The 25,616-nt window shown below is 43.6% G+C and overlaps 1 protein-coding gene across 5 annotated transcripts in view; it reads right to left on the bottom strand.

Annotated features, from left to right (window-relative positions):
* The window catches only part of DIAPH3 (diaphanous related formin 3), a 494,215-nt gene that overhangs the window by 202,843 nt on the left and 265,756 nt on the right, over window positions 1–25,616 (bottom strand). For all 5 annotated transcript variants that reach the window (XM_030200561.1, XM_030200564.1, XM_030200562.1 and 2 more), the window contains one exon: window positions 6,416–6,580. In XM_030200561.1, the coding sequence (XP_030056421.1) occupies window positions 6,416–6,580 (165 nt within the window). The remainder of the gene's footprint in view (window positions 1–6,415; window positions 6,581–25,616) is intronic.

Consider the following 25,616-nt stretch of genomic DNA (forward strand, 5'->3'; position numbering starts at 1 on the left):
CTTCAACCATCTAGCCAGAGTAGCCTTGGAGGCAGCTTCACCTTTCTTGGGACCTCCAAACAAAACAAACAACCCGTCCGAAGATCAAAAATCTTGGGTTCTGCTCAAATATGACCGCAAGACGCGCCGCACATCCAGCTTAGCCAAACGACGCTGCAAGGGATCCCCGGCACGATCACCCAACACTGACAACGAAATCACCTGATTGACATGAAAAGAAGACACCACCTTAGGAACAAAGGAAGGAACCGTGCGTAAAGTCACTTTCTCTTTGGCAAAAAACAGAAAAGGCTCTCTGCAAGATAAAGCCTGAAGCTCTGAAATCCTACGCGCCGAAGAAATAGCCACCAAAAAGACTGTCTTCAAAGTAAGATCCTTACACGTAATGAAAGGCAAGGGTTCAAACGGAGGCCCCACCAGAGCCTCCAAGACCAAATTTAAATCCCAAGACGGGACCACCGGGCGGCCGAAGCAACTTCACTGCCTTCAAAAACCGCCCCACGTCCGGAGAAGCCGCCAAGGATACTCCCCGAACCTTACCTCTAAAACAAGACAAGGCTGAAACCTGCACCTTCAGAGAGGAGAGCGAAAGCCCCCTGTCCAAACCATCCTGAAGAAAATCCAACACTTCCACTGCCGAAACGCGCAACGGGGCATAGCCCCGCTCCTGACACCAATTCTCGAAAATGCGCCACACCCGCACATATGCCAAGGAAGTAGACCTCTTACGAGACTGCAACATCTTATCAATCACCCTGGCCGAGAAACCTTTGCGACTTAAACGGTGCCTTCCAAGAGCCAAGCCGTAAGCAAGAATGGAGAGGGGTCGGCCATCTCGATCGGCCCTTGAACCAATCTCATCCGAGGCCCCAGGGGAATCGGATCCTGCACCAGCAACCACATCAGATCTCCGTACCACGGATGCCGGGGCCAATTGGGCGCTATCAGAACTACTAATCCCGAAAGACGACCGATCCGCTGAACCACGCGGCCCACCAGCGGCCACGGCGGGAACACGTAGAGCAACTGCTGAGTCGGCCACGGAAGGACCAACGCGTCGATGCCCTTGGCCCGAGGATCTCTTCGACGACTGAAGAACCGAGAGACTTGCGCATTGGCGGACAACGCCATTAGATCCAACACCGGCCGATCCCACTGTAACACTATCCGCTCGAACACGGAGGGATGGAGAGCCCACTCTCCGGGATCCAATGTGTGCCTGCTCAGATAATCCGCGCTCACGTTGTCCACCCCTGCCACGTGTCCTGCCAAGAGACTCTGCAGATGTGCCTCTGCCCACACCAGCAACTCTGCTGCCTCTACCGCTAAACTGGGACTCTTCGTTTCTCCCTGTCAATTCACATACGCCACGGCTGTGGCATTGTCGGAAAGAACCCTGACTGCCTTGCCGTCTACCAGACTCTGAAAGGACCGAAGAGCCAACCGAATTGCACGCGTCTCCAGACGATTGATGGACCAACATGCCTTCTCCACTGTCCAACGTCCCTGGGCCACCTGTCCCAGACAATGCACCACCCAGCCCGTCAAACTCGCATCCGTGGTCACCACCACCCAATGAGGAGCGGCCAAAGGCATGCCCTTCGCTAGGTTCGGAGAATGGAGCCAGCTGAGACTGCGACGAACAACCTCCGACAGAGAGAGCCTCTCCTCCAGATCCTGCAGCTGCCTCATATGCACCCTGGCCCAGGGAACTACCTCTATTGATGCGGCCATCAGAACCAACACCTGAAGATGCTCCCGCGCCGACGGTGCCCTCTGGGCTCGGAATTGACGGATCTGAGCCTGCAGCTTGGACATGCGAGAGGAAGTCAAGAACACCCGGCCTCTCTTCGTGTCGAAACGGACTCCCAGATACTCGAGAGACTGCGACGGCACTAGGTGACTCTTGGCCAGATCGACAACCCAGCCCAGAGATTGCAAAAAGGACACCACCCGACCGGTGACCTCCTCGCTCTCCGACCTTGATTTGGCCCGAATCAACCAGTCGTCTAGGTACGGGTGCACCAAAATGCCCTGCAACCGCAGAGCTGCTGCCACCACGACCATCACCCTGGAGAAGGTTCAAGGAGCCGTGGCCAGACCGAAGGGAAATGCACAAAACTGAAAATGTCTCCCTAGCACCACAAAGCGAAGAAAACGCTGATGCGCCTCCAGGATGGGAATGTGCAAGTACGCTTCCGTCAGATCTAGAGAAGTCAGAAATTCCCCTTCCTGAACCGCTACAATGGCTGAGCGTAACGTCTCCATCCGAAAGGAAGGAACCTTTAGGGCTGCATTGACCTTCTTGAGATCCAAAATGGGACAAAAAGCGTCCTCTTTTTTGGGAACCACGAAGTATATGGAATAACATCCCTTTCCTCTCTCTGCTGGAGGAACAGGTACTACAGCTCCTAAATCTATCAGGCGCGACAGAGTATCTCGGACCGCTCTCGCCTTGCGCCGTGAATGACAGGGAGACACGAGGAAGTCGTCGGACAGAGGTCCGTCGAACTCTAGCACGTACCCGTCTCGGACTATCTGCAGCACCCACTGGTCTGACGTGATCTGGACCCACCTCTGGTAAAACAAGCGTAAGCGAGCCCCCACGCGAACCAGATGCTGGGCCCCCAAACCATCATTGAGAAGGACGGGACGTACCGGACACTCCCGAAGAGAAACCTCGCCCTCCACGACGGCCACCGCGAAAGGACTGGGTTCTCTGAAAGAAACGACCCCTAGTCCCACCAGAATATCTACCAGGCCGATACCGCTTAGCTTCCTGAAACCTTCCGCGACCCGCGGATCCCCTAGAAGCCTTAGGGCGAAGCTCCGGAAGCCGAGGAACCTTAGCATCACTAAGACCTCTCACCAACTTATCCAACTCTTCACCAAACAGCAAAGAGCCTTTAAACGGAAGCGAACACAACTTGGCCTTGGACGCAGCATCCGCCATCCAGCCTCGCAATCACAGGGCCCGACGAGCTGCCACCGCTAGAGACATGTTCTTTGCTGAGGCCCGCAACAAATCATACAGCGCATCCGCCAAAAAGGAGGACCCCAACTCCAACTTTGCCAGATCTTGAGTCAAAGAGGCTCTGTCCCCTGGCGGACTATCTAAGAGCCGCTCCGCCCAGCGGAAACAAGCCCGCGCCACCAGACCTCCACAGACCGACGCCTGCAACGCCAGAGCTGACAAATCAAAACTGCGCTTTAGGAAAGTCTCTAATTTTCTGTCCTGAGGGTCTCGCAACGCAGCCCCTCCATCCACCGGAATCGCCGTAGCCTTAGTCACTGCCGTAAGCACGGCATCCACGGTCAGAGGCTTGAAAGAATCTCTATCTTCCTGCGGCAGGGGATAAAGCTTAGCCATGGCCCGAGCCACCTTACATGGCGCCTCCGGCGCCTGCCACTCCTGAGTAATTTCTCTCAGATCCGCATTCATAGGGAAAGTACAAGACACCCGTCTGATCCCCTTAACCAACGGATCCTGCTTTCTGGCCTCTAACGGAGCTGCCGCCGGATCAAATTTGAGGGTCGCAGCCACCTGATCAATGAGATCTGACAATTCATCTCGTTGAAAAATGCGAACCACTGAGGGATCCTCCCCAGGCAGCGCAAGCTCCTTATCATATCCAGCCAATGACCCCTCCTCCTCTTCTAGGAGGCTAAAGTCACCCTCCGACTCCGGAGGAGAAAAACCTTCTAACTCCTCAGACCATTCTACACATGGTCTCTTCGCGCTAGCCCCCCCCACCCCCCGTCCCAAGACTAAGGGGCTCCGCTCGAGTCGGCCCCACCTGCCAAGCCTGATATAAGCTCCAAATGAAATCCGGGGGAAACCCGATCCTACCCGAGGCATCACCCCCCGAAGGCGCTGGAAATTGACTGCCCTGCAGTCCTCCGACTCTCTCGGGCCCGTGCAGCGCCGAATCCAAAATGGCGGCGGTTCCCGCCAAAATCGGAACTGCCGCAGGGCCGCTATTCATAGGCCCCGCAACCTCCAGGACGCTAGTCGTGGGAACCTCCGCCGCTAACACCAGCGGTGCGGAGGATTGAGGCTTCGGTTCCCCGCAAAAACGACAAGTGCTGCCCACCGCGTCAATGCCCCGACGCACACATGACCGACACCGAAGCGGTTTCCCCGACATCTTCGCGAAGCCCAGCTGACCGCCAAAACAAGTGCCCCAATTGTAAGCACAAAGAAAAACTCACCCGAGCAGGAAAACTCAGCGCCTTGAACACAGCTGAACAGCTCCGTCTCTCCGGAGTGCAGCTCCAATAGCTCTCACCAACGTTTGGGCCTGTCTTTTTTTTTTTTTCAACAATAAAACTTTACTGCAGCCTTTAGTTTGAGCCCTGCTGCTGCTAACACCATCCAGCACTCAAGGCTGCAGTATAACAAACTGCAGCCGAGGCACAAAGCTGCCCAAACGGAGAGCCAGCCAGGGGGAGGGACCCAGCCACCCGGGTGTGACACCCCAGAGGGGACAATGACGGGCCCCAGCGGACCCGCAACCCCTAGCACACCAAAGTCTTCCAGGCACAGGGATCCACCAGAACCAACACACAAACTCTGAAAATAAACTCAAAAACCTATCCAGATCGGGCAAGCTGCACAGGCTGCCTGTCTACCCTCTGCTGAGACTGAGAAAATACTGGCTATAGATGGCTAGGCACAGGTTATAAGTACATAGTTTCAAGTTTAGTGTTCTCAGTCTCCCTCTGCTGGTAGGCGAGCATAACCCAAGCGTCTTGACCGGTCTGGAGGGTTGATGAGGAATAACACTCTGTAAGCCACATTTGAGCCTGCAAAAAGGTGATAATGTGGGGTACAAATGCAATACTCAGGAACCACCTGGCCAGTCAGCTTTTCAGGATTTCCACAATGAATATGTATGAGAAAAATTTGTATACAAATCTATTTCATGCATATTCATTGTGGATATCCTTGAAAACTCAATGACCTTGCGGTCCCTGAGGAGTGGGTTGAAAACCACTGCAAAAAAGGATAGGAGACTTCAAAACTGCAGACATAAAAAGGAAATGGAAAACAAGAAACCAAATTCAGTAAGCCATGGAATAGTAAAGAAACAAAAATGTACTTACTCCTGTCCTGAGCAAAATACAGGTAATGTACAATTTTCAAAAGCTGACATTTTTCATTCTCTACAAATTTAAAATAAGTATTTTGGCTGACCATTTTATTTTTGACACCTGGGTTGGTTCTGGTTTTTCTCTACCACTTCTTGTTTTTTCTTAAGTCATTTTCAGGATCTCATCCACCTTTCACCAGCCCACTCTCCTCCCACAGCACACAAACACCTCATCCACCCATGTTCAGCACCCCGCTATGGCAAATTCCACCTTTCCCCAGTCCCTCCACCCAAGGTACACCTTACGCCATCCACCTTTCACTAGTCCTTTTGTGTGTGGGTAAAAATATTCATGTTGTTCCACAACATGTGCACTTTCAGCCATATTCAGTGCAGACATTTCCAGTGGCAGAGTCTGCTACAACACATGTAAAACACATTTTGTATTTTCTAAACTATTCATCATTCTAGTCAAAGCAGTTTGTGAAGGGAGGGGTTCCTCCCCCCCACTTTAGAAGAGGTCACAGGTAAAAAGTATTTGCAGATTTTGCAATAACATACAAATTTGAAAATTGCCCTTTGTGAACTTTCTAACAGAGTCCCTATGTGAAAAGTTCAAAAGTCATCAGTTGAATACAGAATGCTTAAGTTTGTACAATGACCACTAGAAACATACAAACACTATCACAAATTTACACTTGCTTCAAATACACACGTGTGCATGTACTCTAAACACGTACACATGCAAGTTAAAAGGAGTAACTACCTTGTGGTTTGCTTGCTTTACTCTTAGTTTTATAACAGAAAAAGCTTTAAAGAATTAACTCCCCCCCCCCCCCCAATACAATTTTGCTACTAGTAAACCTTGATATGTACTAGAAGTTCATCAACCGATTGCAAAGAGATAATCAAATAGCCAAAATGTGGCAAAACTATGTTATGCAGAAAATACAAATAAAGGTTGTGTAAATAATTACATATTTACAAAAATCAGCAAATGCCAACTGGATAACACGGGTTCTGCATGAATGATTATAAAGCAATTTAAGTTATTTACTTCTGATGCATGACTCCCTACCAAGGACTATAGAATTTTATTTATAGATCCTCAATATAGTAGCCATTTTAAATAAAATAGAATGAAATAGATGTAATTAAGACATGTTTTCCAAGATTTCAGTTCTGAGAAATGGAAGATAATCACAATAATATGACAATGGACTTGAATGTGCTATAAAAACAAATTACTACTGAGAAGGAAGGACACCCAAAAAAAAAAAATGTTATTAAAGAAAAAAAAGCACAGCAATAAACAGACTTACCATAAACATGGTCTTGAAGTTATTCAGATCAATAAAAAGCTCTTCAACAGACACTTTCTTTGGATCTATAACATAGTATTCCATCAGACTCTGACACAATTTTTCCATATTTTCATGTATCCTAGACATTTTCTTATACTGTTCTTTTGCAGAGACAACAAAGCTGTAAGATTCTGTTAAGGTTCACAATTTTGTCTGAGGAAAACCATACAAGAACATAAAAGTAGCCAATAGAGGGTCAGACCAATGGTCCATCTAGCCCAGTATCCTCTTTCCAACAGTGGCCAAGCCAGATCACAAGTACCTGGCAGAAACCAAAATCATGGCAACATTCCATGCTACCAATCCCAGGGCAAGCAGTTGCTTCTTCATGTCTGTCTCAATAGCAGACTATGGACTTTCCCTCCAGGAACTTGTCCAAACCTATTTATGTTTTCAAATATAGAATTGTTTCAATACTATTCAACACTAGATCATCTTAAAAATACGCTTGTTTCTACCACTGTTTCAAACTGCACAAAATTCGTTTTCATCTTGTTGGCCTTGTCTCACCTCTTTTCTTCCACATATGTGCAGCCTGTATCCCCTCTTTCCTCTCCTTCCACATATGTGCAGCCTGTCTCCCCCTCTTGCCTTCCCTTGCACATATGTGCAGCCTGTATGCCCTCTTCCCTTCCATATATGTACAGCCTGTTTCCACTGTCCCTTGGGTCTAAACTTTTTTCCTACCTTCCTCTACCCACCCCTTGGGCCTCTCTCTCTCCTTTCCACTCCCATTCTTCAAATTTTGCATTGTTGGCAGCTTTTAGAACAGGCCTTCCTCTGGCCGTTCCGAGGCTTTCCCTCTGCCAAATGCTTTTGATTTGCACCCCAATAGGAGAAAGAAGAGAATAGCCTCCACAGATCGCCAAAGTAGAGCAGAGAGGGCCAAAAGAAACAAAGTAGCCACAACATTCAATGATAAACATATGGATTTGTGCACACCACAACAGGAATGATCAGTCATAAGCCAGGATATGTTGAGTGTGATCTCAGTCTCTCAAATTTACCTCAAGTACTCTTCTTAATGCTTGCATTGTGCGAGTTTCCTTCTAACGTTCAAATGGAGGTGTTATTTTTAAAGCACTTAAACTTACAAAGTTACCTTTAAGTCTAAGTGCTTTCAAAATGAACCCCATGGTGTAACATATACCCAACATATCAAGGCACATTTGGAAGTTTTTTTAACCAAGCTGGTGATACCATTACAAGTCTGTGTGTCGTACATTTTCTTGGGCTCTGATTGCATCTTTTGATATCTTGCATCTCCCTAACCTAGTACTGAATAGTTTCCTGGCATCTACACTTCTTTTAGCAATGCTTTTTATGCATTTCTCTTATTTACCTCTATGTCCACTTTTCTCTCCTCAAGATTTGAGAATATTGGTGATCACAATACCTTCATACTCTAGAATTCTGTCAGGGATGCAATCTGAGAGCTTTTTGGAGTGATGTTACAATGTTCATATGGTTTTGTCATCCGATCACAACTATTAAACTAGGCTATCTGTGAACCTTTGTCTGTACAGCAACCTTTGTCTGTAGACTAATGTTCTAGTTACAATTATCAGTCTCATCTTTAGTTTCAAATCCTTTTTTTTAAATTGAAAATTTCATGTATTTTAACAACAAAAACAAGTTTTAACAAATGTTCCCAGGTTCTATATCTAGTGCTTTGAGTTGGACATATAAAATTCAGGTGTGCACACAACTTAATTGAATGAGCCAATAGCGCTGATAATTGGGCAACAAGCACTAATTAGCAATAACTAGAATTTATGCACACATCTTTTTAGGCTATATTCTACTAAAAGGTGCGTGTAAATTCTAGTGTGTGGACCTGAAAAGGGGGCATGGCCATGGGAGAGACATTATTATAGAATTAGGGGAATCAGCACCTAATTTACGCAGATCTATACCAGGTTTTTATTGGCATGAATGATCGCACCTAAACGTAGTCGTAGTGCCTGGTGCTTAGCGCTATTCTATATATACAGCACCTAATTTGAAGCACTGTTTATAGAAAAGCGCTAAGCGCTATTTTTGTGGCGCCATTTATAGAATCTAGTCCATGATCGACTAAGCAGCTTGTCACTACTATACAGCAGTTCGCTACTAGAGGAAAGTTCAAGAAAGCATAGGGTAGGTATTCAGAAAGGAAGTGAGCTATAATTCTGGGAGATATAGTTCTTTAGAGCCCAGAAACTGACAAGATGTGAACTCAGGATGAACAAGGGCAGTCTGGGATATGTAATGAACAAACGGGGTTCAGAACACAGGTGAAGATAGCAGAGCACCTGGTACCAATTTAGAAAGCTGTTGGTAAATGAAACAAAAGCCTGATTATATGTAGGAGGAAGAGGGTGGGAAGGAAGTGGATATAATTGGGCTTAACCATCATGAAGCTCAGAGTCAGCTGTAAGGTAGGAGTCTAAGGAAGGTAAAGATATTTCACAGGATAATTAAGGAGCAGTCACTGGCAGGGAAGCTGACAGCTGGATGGGTAAAGTACATGATATGAAGTCTGTATTAGAGAAAAAAAAATCAGACAAACTGAACTTTGTATATTTATTGTTAGCACTAGGTGATTAAGTGGCAGTCAATGGCTGTGGAGTTGATAGCTGAGCGCATTAGAGTGCCAAAGCTGATGTTTGTACTACAGAGAAGGTGAAAGTTGTAAATGCTACTGTCTGAAATGTCTCTGGAACCTGCATGTCTGGTTGTGAAAGTTCCTTGCTAGAAGCCCCAAGGGTAAAGCATCCACCTAGATCAGTAAATAAAGCACGATATTTACACCAGTAATTTGCCTCATCTATGGAAGCCATTGCTGAGTTCCTGACCTAGAGAGTTGACCTGTAACTCTATTACAAAGACCTAGAACACTTTGGAAAAATTATCTGGTGCTTCTAAAGACAACAATTTGAAATATCAGCCAGATGTAGTTCTACTTATCTACTCTAAAATTTAAACATATTCTTCTGCATAAGAGATCATGCTTCTCATACTTATTCCTCTATTGCTCCTTATATAATCACTTGTTTTTATCCTTAAGCCTCCTGTATTAAACAATGGCTGGACAACCTCCTCTCAGGATCAACTACATATATAGATGCAATAAACCTTAATAAAGACTTCATAGTTTCTGTGATTTTCAATACCTTCCCATACATGTAGCTAAGAAGAGATCCATTTCTGTTGATCTGCTCAAATTTTCATGCAATTTTGAATGGTTGAGTTTCATACCCAGCTCAATTTCTGATACTTAGATCACTTTAGAAGTCTTATTCACGATTTTTATGTGGCAATATGAGCATTTACATGTGCAAATTGCACAAAAGTTTATAAAATGGGAGGAAGTGACGTCAGCCCTAGAGATGGCAGCTTCATTTCAGAGCTCTGCTGTCTCCGGAGCAAAATAGGAGCTTCCCCTGCGTTTAATTAAGAAATTCACTCACCCAAACGGCGGAGAAACCATCGGAACGATGGCAGCGAAGAAAAAGTTGGCGAAGTATAAATTCGGGGCTGATACGCCCAATACGAGTAAAGGATCGAACCTCCGGACACGCGGTGCAAAGATGGCCGCCGAGGAGAGTGAATCCGACCCAGATCCCGAAGAGCAAATGGACAGCGAAACGGAGCTGAGCAAACGGGACTTCGTACGTTGGTTCAAAGATCTTAAAACTGAATTGGTGGCGACTCGGCGAAGTATTCAAACCGCTGTAACGGAGTTGCACGAAGAAATAAAAGAGATTGGTAATCGAGTGGCGGAGAATGAGGAAAAAACGGAGGCAGCAATGGCGGAAGTGAAAGAACTTCGGGGAGCTCTTAGAGCCGAAAAACAAGTAAGAGCAGACTTGGAAATAGCGCTGGAGGATCTGGAAAATCGCACAAGACGGTGCAATTTGAGATTTAGGGGTATCCCCGAGGAAGACCAGTATAAAGATCCAGAAAAGGTAGTGAAGGAAATTTGCTTCTTTTTACTACAGCAAGACTCTAACGGGCAGCAAGAAATGGAGCCCATAGAATTGGAAAGAGCCCACAGAAGCTTAGGGCCACCAAGAGGGGGAATGCCCAGAGACATAGTGGCATGCTTCCATAAATATACTGTTAAAGAGAGAATATGGAGAAAAGCAAGAGAAATGGGGGAAGTAAACTGGCGGTCAGTTAAAGTTAAAATCTTCCAAGATCTAGCAAGGAAAACGTTGCAGAAAAGAAGAGACTTTAAAGACATTACTGCTTATCTGCAAAAGGCAGGACTGCGATACCGTTGGTTATTTCCATTTGGATTACAGATTACAGTGGGAAATAATACCAAGCGTCTACACACACATCAAGGAGCGTGGAAACTATTGAGAGAGATGGGATGTACAGATGTTCCCAGAGATGAAGAGGTGAACAGGCAATCTACTAACAATTCGAGGAGGATGGAGCAGAATGGCTGGCAGAAGGCTGGGGAAAAGAAAAAGCGTACACCCCCAAGGGAGGACAGAGAGGAAGATCAGTCAGTAGCAGTTACCTGAATGAGAGCTATACAACTTCTGGATTTGAATTATTCATGTTTTGATTGAAGTTGGTGAGAGACATGGGGAAAGGAATGTTATATGTAGATGTTAAAGTGGAAGAGAACAAATGTTAATGATTAGGTTGGAAACGCAGGGGGTTAAGATTCTATGGATAAACATTGGAATGGTCAGGCTCTGGGGAAGGCTAGCTTCCTAAAGGGTAAGACTGGCACGAGACATAGTTTGCCAGTTACAAGGGGGTACTAGGGGGGGAGGGGGGTTGGGGTTGGGGAAGGGGGGAGTACGAATCGGATCATGGAATGTTAATGGATTAAATAACCCGGGTAAGAGAAGTATTATATTTAGGGAACTGCGGAAACTGAATTGGGATATAGTAATGTTGCAAGAGACACACATTAAACAATGTGATGAATCCCTAATCATGAACAAAGGTTTGGGAAAGGGGTACGCCCTAGCAGACTCCAGGGGAAATAAGACGGGAGGGTTGGTGATTTATGTGAAAGACCACTTGAAGTTTAACAAAGAAGCAGTCTATAAAGATAGAGAGGGAAGATGCTTAGCAATTAAAGGGAATTTGAATGGTCGAAATGTTACACTTATTAATGTATATGCTCCTAATGTGGGGCAGGGAAAATACTTTGAAGCGCTTCGGGAAGAATTGCTCCCTTTTGTGAGGGGGGGAGTGCTGATGGGGGGGGGGGGACTTTAATCATTCAGTGGGAACACTGGACCACTCCATACGGCAGAGAGGAGGGGGCGGATATAACGGGCGACAATTCCACAGATTGATGAGAGAATTGGATTTGATTGATATATGGAGACTGAAACATCCGGGCAGACGACAATTCACGCACTATGCACATGTACAGGGAACATATGCGAGAATTGATGCTATTTGGGGGAGCAGGAATGAGTGGGGGGAAGTGCGAGAAGCAGAAATTGAAAACATTCATGCCTCTGATCATGCTCCGGTATGGGTGAAGCTAGATGGGTTAGGGGAGCAGAAGGGAAGTCAAATTTGGAGATTAAATGAATCCCTCTTGGACAAGGTCGAAGACTGTCAAGAAATAAGATCCACTATTAAAGAATATCTAGAACTAAACGATACAGGGGAAGTGTCAGAGGGGATACTCTGGGATGCACTTAAAGCGGTGGTGAGGGGGGTGCTTATACGTAAAGGAACATACCTGAAAAAGAAGAGGGCAGCTCATGAGATAGAAGTAAGGCATAACTTGGCAAGACTAGAAGCACTACACCAGAGGGAGGGTAAACCCCAGCAGCTTCTGGAGCTTAAAAAGTGGAGGGGAGAGCTGCAAAAAATTCAGCTGAGAGCAATGGAGTTCCAGAGACAGTTATTACAACAGAGATTCTTTGAATTCAGCAATAAAGCGGGTGTAATGCTAGCCAGAGGGCTAAGGGATAGAAGGGTTCGAAACACGGTTACTAAAATAAAAGGGCCAAAAGACTCAATGCTTCACCAGGATGGGGAAATTAGAGAGCAATTTGTAAAATTCTATAAGACATTATATAGCAAGGAATCTAAAGCCTCCAAAGGGGAAATTAGAGAATATCTACAGAATCTGGGACTGCGGAGGGTAACGGCCCAACAGAGGGAGAAAATTGAAGCTACGGTGACCTTAGAGGAAGTAGTAAAAGTTATCAAAGGGCTGAAAGGGGGGAAATCCCCTGGGACGGATGGGTTCACGGCCAAATATTATAAGCTCTTTCATCAAGAGCTAGGGCCACTACTGGTAAGATTGGGCAATGCTTGTTTTGTAGAAAAGGGTTTACCGCCAAGCATGCATGAAGCCGGAATATCGGTGCTCCTAAAACCTGGGAGAGATCCAACATTATGTGGCTCCTACCGCCCGATATCCTTGCTGAATGTAGACGTAAAAATTTTGGCCAAGCTTATGGCAGATCGATTGAGTGAGATTTTGCCTTCTCTTATTCATGAAGATCAATCTGGCTTTATACGTCAAAGACAAGTGGCAAATAACATTAGACGAACTCTTAATTTGATTTGGGGAGCGCAGACAAGGGGGGATTCCATGACACTTCTCACAATAGACGCGGAAAAGGCATTCGATAGAGTGGAATGGGATTACCTATGGGAAGTAATGTTAGAAATGGGGCTGGGAAGACCTTTTGTGGGGTGAGTGAAAGGGCTATATGAGCAGCCAGTAGCAAGAATTAAGGTCAACGGGGGATGGTCAGACATATTTAGTATACAAAGAGGAACTAGACAGGGGTGCCCCCTCTCCCCTTTATTGTTTGCTATTTCTATTGAGCCTTTAGCTCAACAAATTCGGGAGCTTAAAGACGTGAAAGGAGTTCGGATGGGAGGGCAAGAACACAAGTTAGCCCTATTTGCAGATGATCTATTATTCTATATAGGTTCCCCAGGGAATACCCTACCAGTGCTTATTAGAGAATTAAACATGTTTGGAAGAATGTCCGGGTTTAAAGTAAATTTTGACAAATCGGAACTCATGGGGATAATAGCAACAGAGCAGGAGGTGGAACAAATGAAAAGATCCGGGTTCCGTTGGACCGACAGAAGTTTTCGGTACCTAGGTATACATATTCCAAGTGATCTTAATACACTGTATCAGTTAAATTATGTACCACTAATAGCGGCAATCAGGAGAGATTTAATCCACTGGAAAAAAGGATGGTTATCGTGGTGGGGCCGCATAGCGGCGGTAAAAATGAATATATTACCAAGGTTGCTCTTCCTCTTTCAGACTCTACCAATTGCTGTCCCTAAGAGAGAGTTACAGAAAATACAAGCAGAGGTGGGGGAGTTCGTATGGGGAGGACACCCAGCTCGACTATCAAAGAAAATAATGTGGAAGACGGTAGAACAGGGAGGAAGAGGCATGCCAAATATTAGCTGGTATTATTGGGCGGCACAACTCAGGCAAATTGGGGCTTGGAGTAGTGTGGACTTGTCGCCCGTAACGAGATTTGAGCAGATCTTTGTCCAGGAGGGAAATTTGGATGCATTGCTGTGGGGTTCGGCCCCGGATAACATGTATAGATCCTTGACCCTAAATCCATTTATTTCCCACTTACTTACAATATGGGGGAAACTTAAAAAGAACATGAGGGGTACTCAGACCCGCTCCACTTATGCCTGGATAACTCAAGAACCAGGGTTCCCTGGTGGGCGGGAGAATAATACATTTGCAAGGTGGTTTGATAAGGGGCTGATAAGATTTCGAGAACTCATGGAGGAGGGGAATCTTAAGAGCTTTGAACAGTTACAACAAGAATACAATCTTCCACAGACTGACCTATATGCATACTTACAAGTAAAGAATTACATGAGCAAGGAAAAGTGGTTTAAAGATAAAGGGTTGGAGGGCGAGAAGTTTGAAAATTTATGGGGAAGAATAGGAGAGGGTGGGAAAGGAATCACAAAGCTATATGAACATATAAGGGGCTCTGAGATGGTAAAGCTTCCTTATATGAAGGCTTGGGAACAAGATCTTAAAATGGAAATTAATGAGGGACAATGGAGGAATATTTGCAAAGAGGTGAAAAAGGCATCAGTGTGTGTCCTAATTAAAGAAAATGCCTATAAGGTCTTGAGTCGCTGGTATTTTACTCCAGACCGAATAAAAGCTATGTATCCTAATGCCTCGGATACCTGTTGGAGGTGTGAGGAGGGGAAAGGAACATATTTTCATATCTGGTGGGAATGCCCGAAGATACAGATATACTGGGAGTTAGTTACTGGTTATATATCACTAGCGGTAGGATTTCAATATTCTTGCGAACCCCAATGGTGTTTACTAGGAGTGGGAAAAAAGGGAAGGAAGAAATGGCAAAATAGAATTACACGAATGGGCCTGGCGGCAGCAAAAACGACCATTGCATTGAAATGGAAGCAGAAGCTGGGCCCTACAGGGCAAGATTGGAAGGGTAAACTTCAGTTAATGATGGGGTTGGAAAAATTAACGGATAGACGTAGGGGACACTATAACCCGAATGCAGAAGAGTGGCTACACTTAGCTGAAATATGGAAAGATGATTAAAGGAGCAATAAACTTGGGGTACAAGATGAGGACGGGGAAGGGAGGGGGGGAGGGAGAGTTGGGAAGCGGGAGGGAGGGGGATTGGGAGCTCAGGGGGGGTGGGAGGGGGGAAGGGGGAAAAAAAAAAAAAAACTTGATTGTGAAATTGCTTGAATGTTGCTATTTTTGAAAATTTTTAAGGAGTATTTGACTCCAGATGTTGTTCTTTTGATGTGTTAATAAAAACTTTTATAAATAAAAAAAAAAAAAAAAAAAAAAGTTTATAAAATGATTACAGAAAGCAGCTATTGCTTTCTGTAATCGCGTACAATCTATACGTGTAGATTTTAGTCCTGCCCAAACCATACCCCTTTCATTCTCTGTGCATCTATGCAGAGGGATCCACAGTACTTAGAGAATGAAAGGAGTATGGGTTTGGGCAGGACTAAAATCTACATGTATAGCAGCACTTTTATTTGTTTTTGTTTTATGTATACCACTCTGAAATTCCTCTTAATGGCAATATATCAAATATAAATAAACTTGAAACTTACCAAAGCTACAAAAATCCATCTGGATCATATTAAACACACTAAAGTATTGCAGCAGCACTCTCATAATCAGAATATGTACAAGGAATATCAACTCAAACAAATCTTTTCTAGAGACTGGAAAGCAGTAAAACTAGAAGACATGAACTGAGGTTGCAGACTTTGGAGTAACATCAGGAAATACTTTTTCACAGAGATCATCATGGATGCCTGGAATATCCTCCGGGTGGAGGTGGTTGAGACAAAAACACTGATGGCATTTAAAAATACATGGGATAAACACAAAGTATTCCTCAATAGAAAGAGGATGGTATCAAAATCAAACTTCAGTAACCTCATGGCTGTTGATGTGTTATGATGGGCTGGAGTAATGCTTTAATGGCAACTCCAGCAATGGGGAAGTAAGGCCATTGCTGGGCAGACTTCTATGGTTGATGTCCCCTAAATGGCAAAGATAAATCAGGATCAAGTATATGTATTTTATACCACACTGATTATTCCAGACTTGATATACCACTATTCATACATGTCAAAGCAGCTTACAAAAATATAATCAATACAATTTTAAAACATAATAAAAAAATGAAATCATAAAACAAAAACATGAAAAAAATTAAAGCTCTGCCAGTCAACCTCCACTTTGAATTTAAAAAGTGTGATCTCAAGGTTGATATATTTAGGAAGAATGTTCCACAGCAAAGTAGCTAATATATAAAATGCTGAATCCCAAGTAGTTTCCCACCATGCCTGTGATAAGAGAGGGATAGCTAGAAGCCTATCACTGCTTGAACGCATTTAGTAGGAACGAATTAAAGAATTGGTGAATCAGAGCCCATTGCAGGAAGGTCAACTCATACCAAATACTATGAGTACAGGTGCTATATCTTAGGGAAGAGGGGGGAGGAGAGAAGACATCTGAAAGCTCGATTTAGTGAGTCAAGTGTTGCTAGCTAGTAATATTGTTGGATAATCGTGAATTGATAATGCCACGGTTGGGAAGTTGCTCTCATCTACTATTTTAGTATGTCATTGGCTCTCTTGCCATTTTCCACTTTAAATTATCCCCTTCGAAGTCTTTCAATAAGAATTCACAATTCAACCAATATAACTCCTCTACCTATGTACCAGATGTTTGTTCTATTTATTTAAATTACATTTGAGAATATACTTTACCTACTGCTCAAAGAGCATAAAAATCACATCATAAATTCAACAAATTGACTGTGTATTGATCTCTTTAGTCTCTGAAACTTCTTCCTATTTGGGGTCATAAACGCTGACTTACTGAAGTTGATTTTATACTTTGAAAGGGTGCCAAGTATTAAATCTTGTAGGTCTGTTAGATATAGCATATCATCATCTATGCACAGAACTATTTTCTGTTTTAATCCCTGGGCACAAATACCTTTAACCTGCATAGATTTCCTAATGTACCCTGCTAGAGGTTCAAAACCTTTAAGAGCAAGGGCAATGCAGGATAACTTTGTTGCATTCCTGATGCATTTCAGAGTATCCCTATAATGGCACTTTTTACCATTACCTCTGCTCTTGGCCACAGAAAGCTAAGACAATCAGCTTCACTAATTATCAAAATCATGGTCATATTTTCCCAGGGCATCCATAAAACTGTCATTTTATGATAATGCCTTTTCAATATCTGAAGTTACAAATGTTGAACTGCTAACTCCCCAGTTCTAGAGTCTAAAATCCTTAAATCTCTCAGCAAATTGCCATTTGGCCATCTACCTGATATGAACCCGACTTGGTCTCTCTGGATAAGATTTCCCACCACCCAGTCTAATCTAATTGCCACAATTCTAGTGAATGGTTTTAAAACTAAAATGAGTTGACAGAACCCACATTCATCTCTAGTTGTGCCCTCTTTATGCATCAATGTAATCATGGTATCTCACACTGTCAGTGGGAGTTGTCCTGCCAGCACAGGAGTCAACTATGTCCCAATTTCTATTTCTTATAATATTCTTCACCAAAGCCATCTTTATGGTTTGCAACAGCTTCAAAAGGTTAACGGGTGAGTCTAGGCATTTCCAGTCTTCTTCCTCTAATCTTGGTAGCTCAGCTCTCTACAGATACTCTTGTATAAGTACAAAGGGGACCTGTTACTAAGATGTGGTAAAAAGGGTCCTGTGCTAGCAGCAGGAGCTCTTTTTAACACGCACTGAGGTCCTTTTTACCTCAGTGGGTAAAAAGGCTGAAAAAAACACATGGCCACGCAGTAAGACTGCTCTTACCACGTGCATGCAGGGAGAAGCGCTTAATGCCACCCACTGAGGTGGCTGTAAGGACTCCCATGCTAACCCGGCAGAAATGTTTTTCAAATATTTCCACTAGCATTGGAAATGCTGCGTGTTGGGGGTAGAACTACCTCTGACACTTGCACTGGGCCGGTGGTTGTTCTGGATTGCAGAGCGGTAAGCCTGCGTTGGGCTTACCGCTGCTTAGTAAAAGTGCCTCTATATTTCCCCAGTCTTGTGAAGTATATAGTGTGAAGTATACACTGGACAATCTTCTGAGAAGAGTGAGCTTCCTTAGCTGCTCACTTTTGTTTCTTTAATGATACTAGCTATCACGTCCCTTTCCCAGTTGCCTGTAATTGAAGGGCTTATTTCCAAAACCCTCTAAGTTGGCCACCTTTCAACTTCAAATCATGCTCTCTGGTTCCACCACCTTTCAATCTCTGGAAAAGGTTTGTTTGCAAATTAATACCTTTGAAATATTTGAATCTCTGTATCATATCACCCCTGTTTCTCCCTTCCTCCAAGGTATACATGTTTAGGTCAGCAAGTCTCTCCATGTACATCTTGCTACGTAACCCCCCCCCCCCCCCCTACCATTTTCATTGCTTTTCTCTGAACCGCTTCAAGTCTTAACAGCAATATAAGGCCTCCAAAACTGAACACAATACTCTAAGTGGGGCCTCACCAATGACTTGTACAGGGGCATCAATACCTCTTTTTCTGCTGGTTATACCCCTCTCAATGCAGCCTAGTATCCTTCTGGCCACAGCCACTGCCTTGTCGCACTGTTTCGTCACCTTGAGATCTTCAGACACCACTTTCTCCGGCAACGAATTCCACAGTTTAATTATACGTTGGGTGAAGAAACATTTTCTCCGATTTGTTTTAAATTTACTACACTGTAGTTTCATCGCATGCCCCCTAGTCCTAGTATTTTTGGAAAGCGTGAACAGATGCTTCACATCCACCTGTTCCACTCCACTCATTATTTTATATACCTCTATCATGTCTCCCCTCAGCCGTCTCTTCTCCAAGCTGAATAGCCCTAGCCTCCTTAATCTTTCTTCATAAGGAAGTCATCCCATCCCCGCTATCATTTTAGTCACCCTTCTCTGCACCTTTTCCAATTCTACTATATCTTTCTTGAGATGCGGCGACCAGAATTGAACACAATACTCAAGGTGCGGTCGCACCATGGAGCGATACAACGGCATTATAACATCCTCACACCTGTTTTCCATACCTTTCCTAATAATACCCAACATTCTATTCGCTTTCCTAGCCGCAGCAGCACACTGAGCAGAAGGTTTCAGTGTATTATCGACGACGACACCCAGATCCCTTTCTTGGTCCGTAACTCCTAACGTGGAACCTTGCATGTCGTAGCTATAATTCGGGTTCTTTTTTCCCACATGCATCACCTTGCACTTGCTCACATTAAACGTCATCTGCCATTTAGCCGCCCAGTCTCCCAGTCTCGTAAGGTCCTCTTGTAATTTTTCACAATCCTGTCGCGATTTAACAACTTTGAATAACTTTGTGTCATCAGCAAATTTAATTACCTCGCTAGTTACTCCCATCTCTAAATCATTTATAAATATATTAAAAAGCAGCGGTCCTAGCACAGACCCCTGAGGAACCCCACTAACTACCCTTCTCCATTGTGAATACTGCCCATTTAACCCCACTCTCTGTTTCCTATCCTTCAACCAGTTTTTAATCCACAATAGGACATTTCCTCCTATCCCATGACCCTCCAATTTCCTCTGTAGCCTTTCATGAGGTACCTTGTCAAACGCCTTTTGGAAATCCAGACACACAATATCAACCGGTTCCCCTTTGTCCACATGTTTGTTTACTCCTTCAAAGAATTGAAGTAAATTGGTCAGGCAAGATTTCCCCACACAAAAGCCATGCTGACTCGGTCTCAGTAATCCATGTCCTTGGATGTGCTCTGTAATTTTGTTTTTAATAATAGCCTCTACCATTTTCCCCGGCACTGACGTCAGACTCACCAGTCTATAATTTCCCGGATCTCCCCTGGAGCCTTTTTTAAAAATCGGTGTTACATTGGCCACCCTCCAATCTTCCGGTACCACGCTCAATTTTAAGAAGTTGCATATCACTAGCGGTAGCTCCGCAAGCTCATTTTTCAGTTCTATCAGTAGATTGTGGATTAAAAACTGGTTAAAAGATAGAAAACAGAGAGTAGGGTTAAACGGTCAGTATTCTCAATGGAGAAGGGTAGTTAGTGGGGTTCACCAGGGGTCTGTGCTGGGACTGCTGCTTTTTAACATATTTATAAATGACCTAGAGATGGGAGTAACTAGTGAGGTAATTAAATTTGCTGATGACGTTTAATGTGAGCAAGTGCAAAGTGATGCATGTGGAAAAGAGGAACACAAATTATAGCTACATCATGCAAGGTTCCACGTTAGGAGTCACGGACCAAGAAAGGGATCTAGGTATCGTCATTGATGATACATTGAAACCTTCTGCTCAGTGTGCTGCTGCTGCGGCTAAGAAAGGGAAGGGAAGGGAAATGGGACTTGATATACCGCTCTTCTGAGGTTTTTGCAACTACATTCAAAGCGGTTTACATATAGTCAGGTACTTATTTTGTATCAGGAGCAACGGAGGGTTAAGTGACTTGCCCAGAGTCACAAGGAGCTGCAGTGGGAATCGAACTCAGTTCCCCAGGATCACAGTCCACTGCACTAAACACTAGGCTACTCCTCCTAGAAAAAGCAAATAGAATGTTAGGTATTATTAGGAAAGGAATGGATAACAAAAATGAGGACGTTATAATGCCTTTGTATCGCTCCATGGTGCAGTATAAAATGTTACCTGGGATCTTGCCAGGTATATTGTGACCTGGATTGGCCACTGTTGGAAACAGGATGCTGGACTTGATGGACCTATGATCTTTCCCAGTATGGCAATACTTATGTATTTAAGTAAAGATGTTCTCTTGGTAAATCCTGAACAAGGCTCTACAGACACACCCTTATTGGCACACAGACTATGAGTCACCAGATATAATTGAACTATATTGATTAGCAGAAATCACAGGTAGCTCTACAATGGAATGCAGGTACAAAACAGTTCTAATAAAAAAAATAGCACCCTGGCCTCTAAGTTATTATAGGAAGTTATAAGAGTAAGACAGGCAACAATATCTGGAAAAGCTAAGTGAAGCTGGTAGAACACTCAGGAAAGCAAAGATGCATATGAAAGAAAAGATAGCCAATACAGTAAAATGGGGAGGGGGAGACTTTTTTTTAGATGTTAGTGATAGGAGGAAGTGCAAAAGTGTCATTGTGAGACTCAAAGGTGTAGGGGAGGAATAAGTAGAAGCTGATCAAGATAAGGCAGAATTACTTAATTTCTGTTCCGTGCTCACAGCTTAAGAACCAGAAGCAGGACCACATAAGACAAAACACAAATAGGAATGGAGAGGTGGTGGTCCCTGAACGATTTTCAGAGGATTGTGCTCATGAGGAGCTGGCTGAACTAAAGGTGGACAAAGCAGTGGGGCTAGATGGCATACATCCGAGCGTAATGAAGAAACACAGAGAAATTCTACCGGTTCCACTAGCTGACCTTTTCACGCTTGTCTTAGAGTCAGGAGTTGTTCCGGTGCACCTGATTTTGTTGATAATGCAGATTCTGCATTGAGTGCTGAATCCCCTACAAAGCATGATGAGAATGCCGATGAGGAACCAACTTTTTCACACTGGAGTGACTGGACTCTGCAGGCTTTAAGGATCCTCGACTGCACGTGCAAGGTTATGCAGGTTAAACTGTATGTCCCGGTGCTCTGGACCCAAGCATTTAACACACCAATTATGGGGGTCTGTGCCTGAGCTAGAACTATTGCATCAAGTACACTTCTTAAAGCCACTCTCTGCACCCTCTTTGACATTGAGGGAAAAATGTTTGACGTACGGTCAAATGGCTCTATGGCCTGGGCAGCTCAAGTAGTCATGTACCCAACATTGGTCAATCTTTCCTGGGCAAAAGAAGCGTTCAGAGGCCCCAATGGCCAAAAATTGAAAAATAATTGGAAAAAATGAATAAAATGAATTTAATACAGAAAAGACAAAAATACGAAGAAAAAAATCCCAGAAAAGGGAAGGCACCAAAATGGAAAAGTTTGAAACAAAAAGCTCTCTGCTCAACAGAAAACAATAGACTGCTGGTCTAGCACTCAAGCGTCAGGCAGGAAGGCACCTAGGCATGTGCGGTGGGGCACTGTCTCAATGATTTAAAGTGACAGTTACCTTGGCAGTGTCTGCACCTGGCTCTGTGGATGACATCACCCATATGTGAGAATATTCTGCCTGCTTGTCCCTCTGAGAACTATCAGTCTTTAGGTGTTCAAAACAGGCAGAAAAAGGCGATAGTGTTTGTGTTCATAGGAAAAAGAATGGCCAGCAGAAAAAAGGAGGTGACAATACCTCTACGTTTCTGGTAAGATCTAATTTGGAATATTGTGTACAGCTCTGGATACAGCACCTTTAATAAAATATAAACAAGATTATGTTGGCCCACAGGGCAGCTACTAAAAATGATCAGCAGTCTTCATCACAAAGTATATGGAGTCAGACTTAAGATCTAAAAATGATTACTTTGGAAGAAAGGCAGAAGAGGGGAGATATAATAGGAGACATTTAAATACCTCTGGAGGTAGGCCTATTTCCACTGAAAAAGAAGCTCTTAAGTAAAAGAAAAGGTAGATAAGGTGAAAGAAGGTGCATTCAGGAGTAATCTAAGAAAATAATTCTTTATGGAAAAGGTAGTAACATAGTAATAGACTACAAACAAAAGACCAGCATGGTCCATCAAAACTGCCTAGAAGGGGACTATAGTCATATCTGCCACTCCATGCAGGCTACACTCATCTATGTTTTTTTTGAAGTATGTAAGTTATTTGTTTTGCTTTGATCCCATCTTCTTGCGATATAGAAGGGATTGTTTATCGCACACGTTTTTTTGAATTCCATCGTTATTATTGTCCCCACCACCTCCACTGCGAGAGCATTCCAGGAATCCAACCCCTTTCTATGAAAAGTATGTTCTTGCAGCTTCATTTCATGTCCTCCAGTTCTGTACCTTCCCCATCTTTGAAAAAGATTTTGTTCATTAATACCTTTCAAATATTTAAACATCTGTATATCACCCTCGTCTCTCCTCTTCTCCAGTGTATACATATTCAAGTCTTCAAGTCTCATTTCACATTCTTTCTGATGCATACCCCATTCCATTTTGATCACCTTCCTCTGATCTGCCTCATCTTTTTATATCCTTAGCAAAAAAAAAAGCCCCCAAAACTGAACGCAGTACTCTAAGTGGGGCCTCACCAATAACTTTAACAGTGGCATTATCACCTCCTCCCTTCTGCTGGTTATGTCTCTCTACACAGGAGGAATAATGGGACAACAACAACCTCCAAGGAGAGGTAGTGGTGATAAGGGCTGTATCTGAAATCAAGATGGCACTGGAAAGCAGAGAGGACTGCTAAGGGAGAGAAAGGGATTCTACAAATTAGGGAGTATGGATGGGCAGGCTAGATAGAAAATGACTACAGATAAAGACCACAAAGCCTATGTTTCTATGTATGCAATCAAAAATCAATACTTCAATAAAAATGTTCTATTATGTGTTAAATGTAGGATAAACATCCAACTCTATACTATCACTGCACGGCAGATCTCTTCTGCAATATTAAACTAGAAGGCTAAAAATTAAGAATTAGAATATGATAGCTTAGATTGTCCAACTAGTAGCAGCTTTAATTAGAATACTAATACTCTATGCAGTTAGGTGCCTTTTTTTGCTGTCCTAACTTTATCTGATTAACAGTTAGACTGAATATCACTGTTAACCAGGCAGGTGCTGGCTCCACCCAAGCTCGGTCCCAGAACGCCCTGGCACTAACAGGACAGTGCCTAGGTGGTCACAGGAAATATTTACTGACACTACCAGCTTAGGTGCCGCTAAATATTGCTGGACGGCCCGCTTAATGGACTTTACTGAGCAGGAGCCTCTCCTGCTTGGTTAAACACTTTTGAATATCAACACCAACAAATTTTACATAATTTTTCTTGAATTATGAAATGCCCAATTAAAGATGCAAAATTTTTAACATTGTTTTACAGAATTCCCTTATCATAAGTCCCAGTCTGTCTCACGTAGGGCTTGACTACCCCACCCATGACTCTCTCCCAGTCTTAATCTCACACCCCCCTCTATTTCCTCTCTGTCTCCTGAGAGGCTTAACCCTTCCATCTCAGGATTTGTTCTCTGAACCCATCCCTACACTTTTGTGCATGAAAGAGGAGTGGGACTTGGGTGTGATCATATATAACTGATCTTATGGTGGTCAAACAGGTAGAAAAAAATGACCGCAAAAGCTATAAGAATGCCTGGGTGCACAAGGAGAGGATTGGCCAGTAGGAAAAAGGAGGTGATAATGCCCCTGCATAAGAATCTGGTAACACCTCATTTAGAATATTGTGTATAAATCTGGAGACTGCACCTTCAAAAAGATAGAGTCGGTCCAGAGAGCAGTGTAAAAAGATGTTCTACTTTACCTATGCTGTACTGCCTCCCATCCCCCCTCTGTCTTTTCTGTACCTGGCTGCTAGTCACTGCTGGTAGCCATAGACAGGAATGCAGACATCCCTGGCTTTTGTTACTATGGCAGCCCAGTATCTGGAATACACATCTTTTCTTCAGTTACAAGATGGTAAGGTCAAATGTACCAATAGGGTGTTGGCAGGACACCTATGCTACCTTCGATTGGTGTAGGAGGGGGGGAGAGGTGACGACATCACTTTTTCTATAAGAATACCTGCACACAAAGAAATCTTCAGAATTAGCCATATTTTGCAGGAGACTTTTCTCTGTCCTGATTCAGGGCATCCTTGCTAATTGGCTATTCTCCAGGAAATATATTTTCCCTTCTTTATTTCTGCATTGCTTCTGGTAAGAACTATTTCTTTATAACAGAACTATTCTCTCCTTTCTTTATATTTTATCTCACTTCAGAACCACTGATATATTTCCTGCTTGAACCCCTGATATATTTCCTGCCATTTCTCTCTCCATACTTTCAGATAACATGTGCTGATCCCTACATGTTTTCAGATAACATGTGACCTATCTCTCTCTCTCTCTCTAAGAAAGCCTGGTCTCAGGAAACACCTGTGATCTCTCTGTTTCTCTCTCTCTATATATACTTCCAGATAACTTGTGCTGATCTCTACATGTTTTCAGATAACATGTGACCTTCTCTCTCTCTCTCTAAGAAAGTCTGGTCTCAGGAAACACCTGTGATCTCTCTGTTTCTCTCTCTCTCTCTCTCTCCATACTTCCAGATAACATGTGCTGATCTCTCTCTCTCTCATTATCCTTGTTCTCCTTACAATTGTTCCTTATCAAATTAGTCTGATTGCTTATGATTATTACCTAAGCTATTGATATTAGATTCTGTACATGTGATGATATTTTTCTAACTGAGATTCTGTACATGTGATATTTTCCCAAGACTTTCAAACTGATATCTGAAGCTGTGCTGGTAAGAATAAAAACCACTTCTAACTCTCTGATTCCTTTAAACTTATTCTATGATATTTTTCTTTATTTTGGTACAAAGTGAATAGCATAAACGCAGCCAGTACAGCAGCTACTAAAATGGTCAGTGGTCTTCGGCAAAGCATATGGAGACAGACTTAAAGATCTCAACATGTATACCTTTGGAAGAAAGGCAGAAGAGGGGAGATATGATAGGGACGTTTAAATGC

Source organism: Microcaecilia unicolor, chromosome 4, assembly GCF_901765095.1.
Source record: "Microcaecilia unicolor chromosome 4, aMicUni1.1, whole genome shotgun sequence".
Lineage (NCBI taxonomy): Eukaryota > Metazoa > Chordata > Amphibia > Gymnophiona > Siphonopidae > Microcaecilia > Microcaecilia unicolor.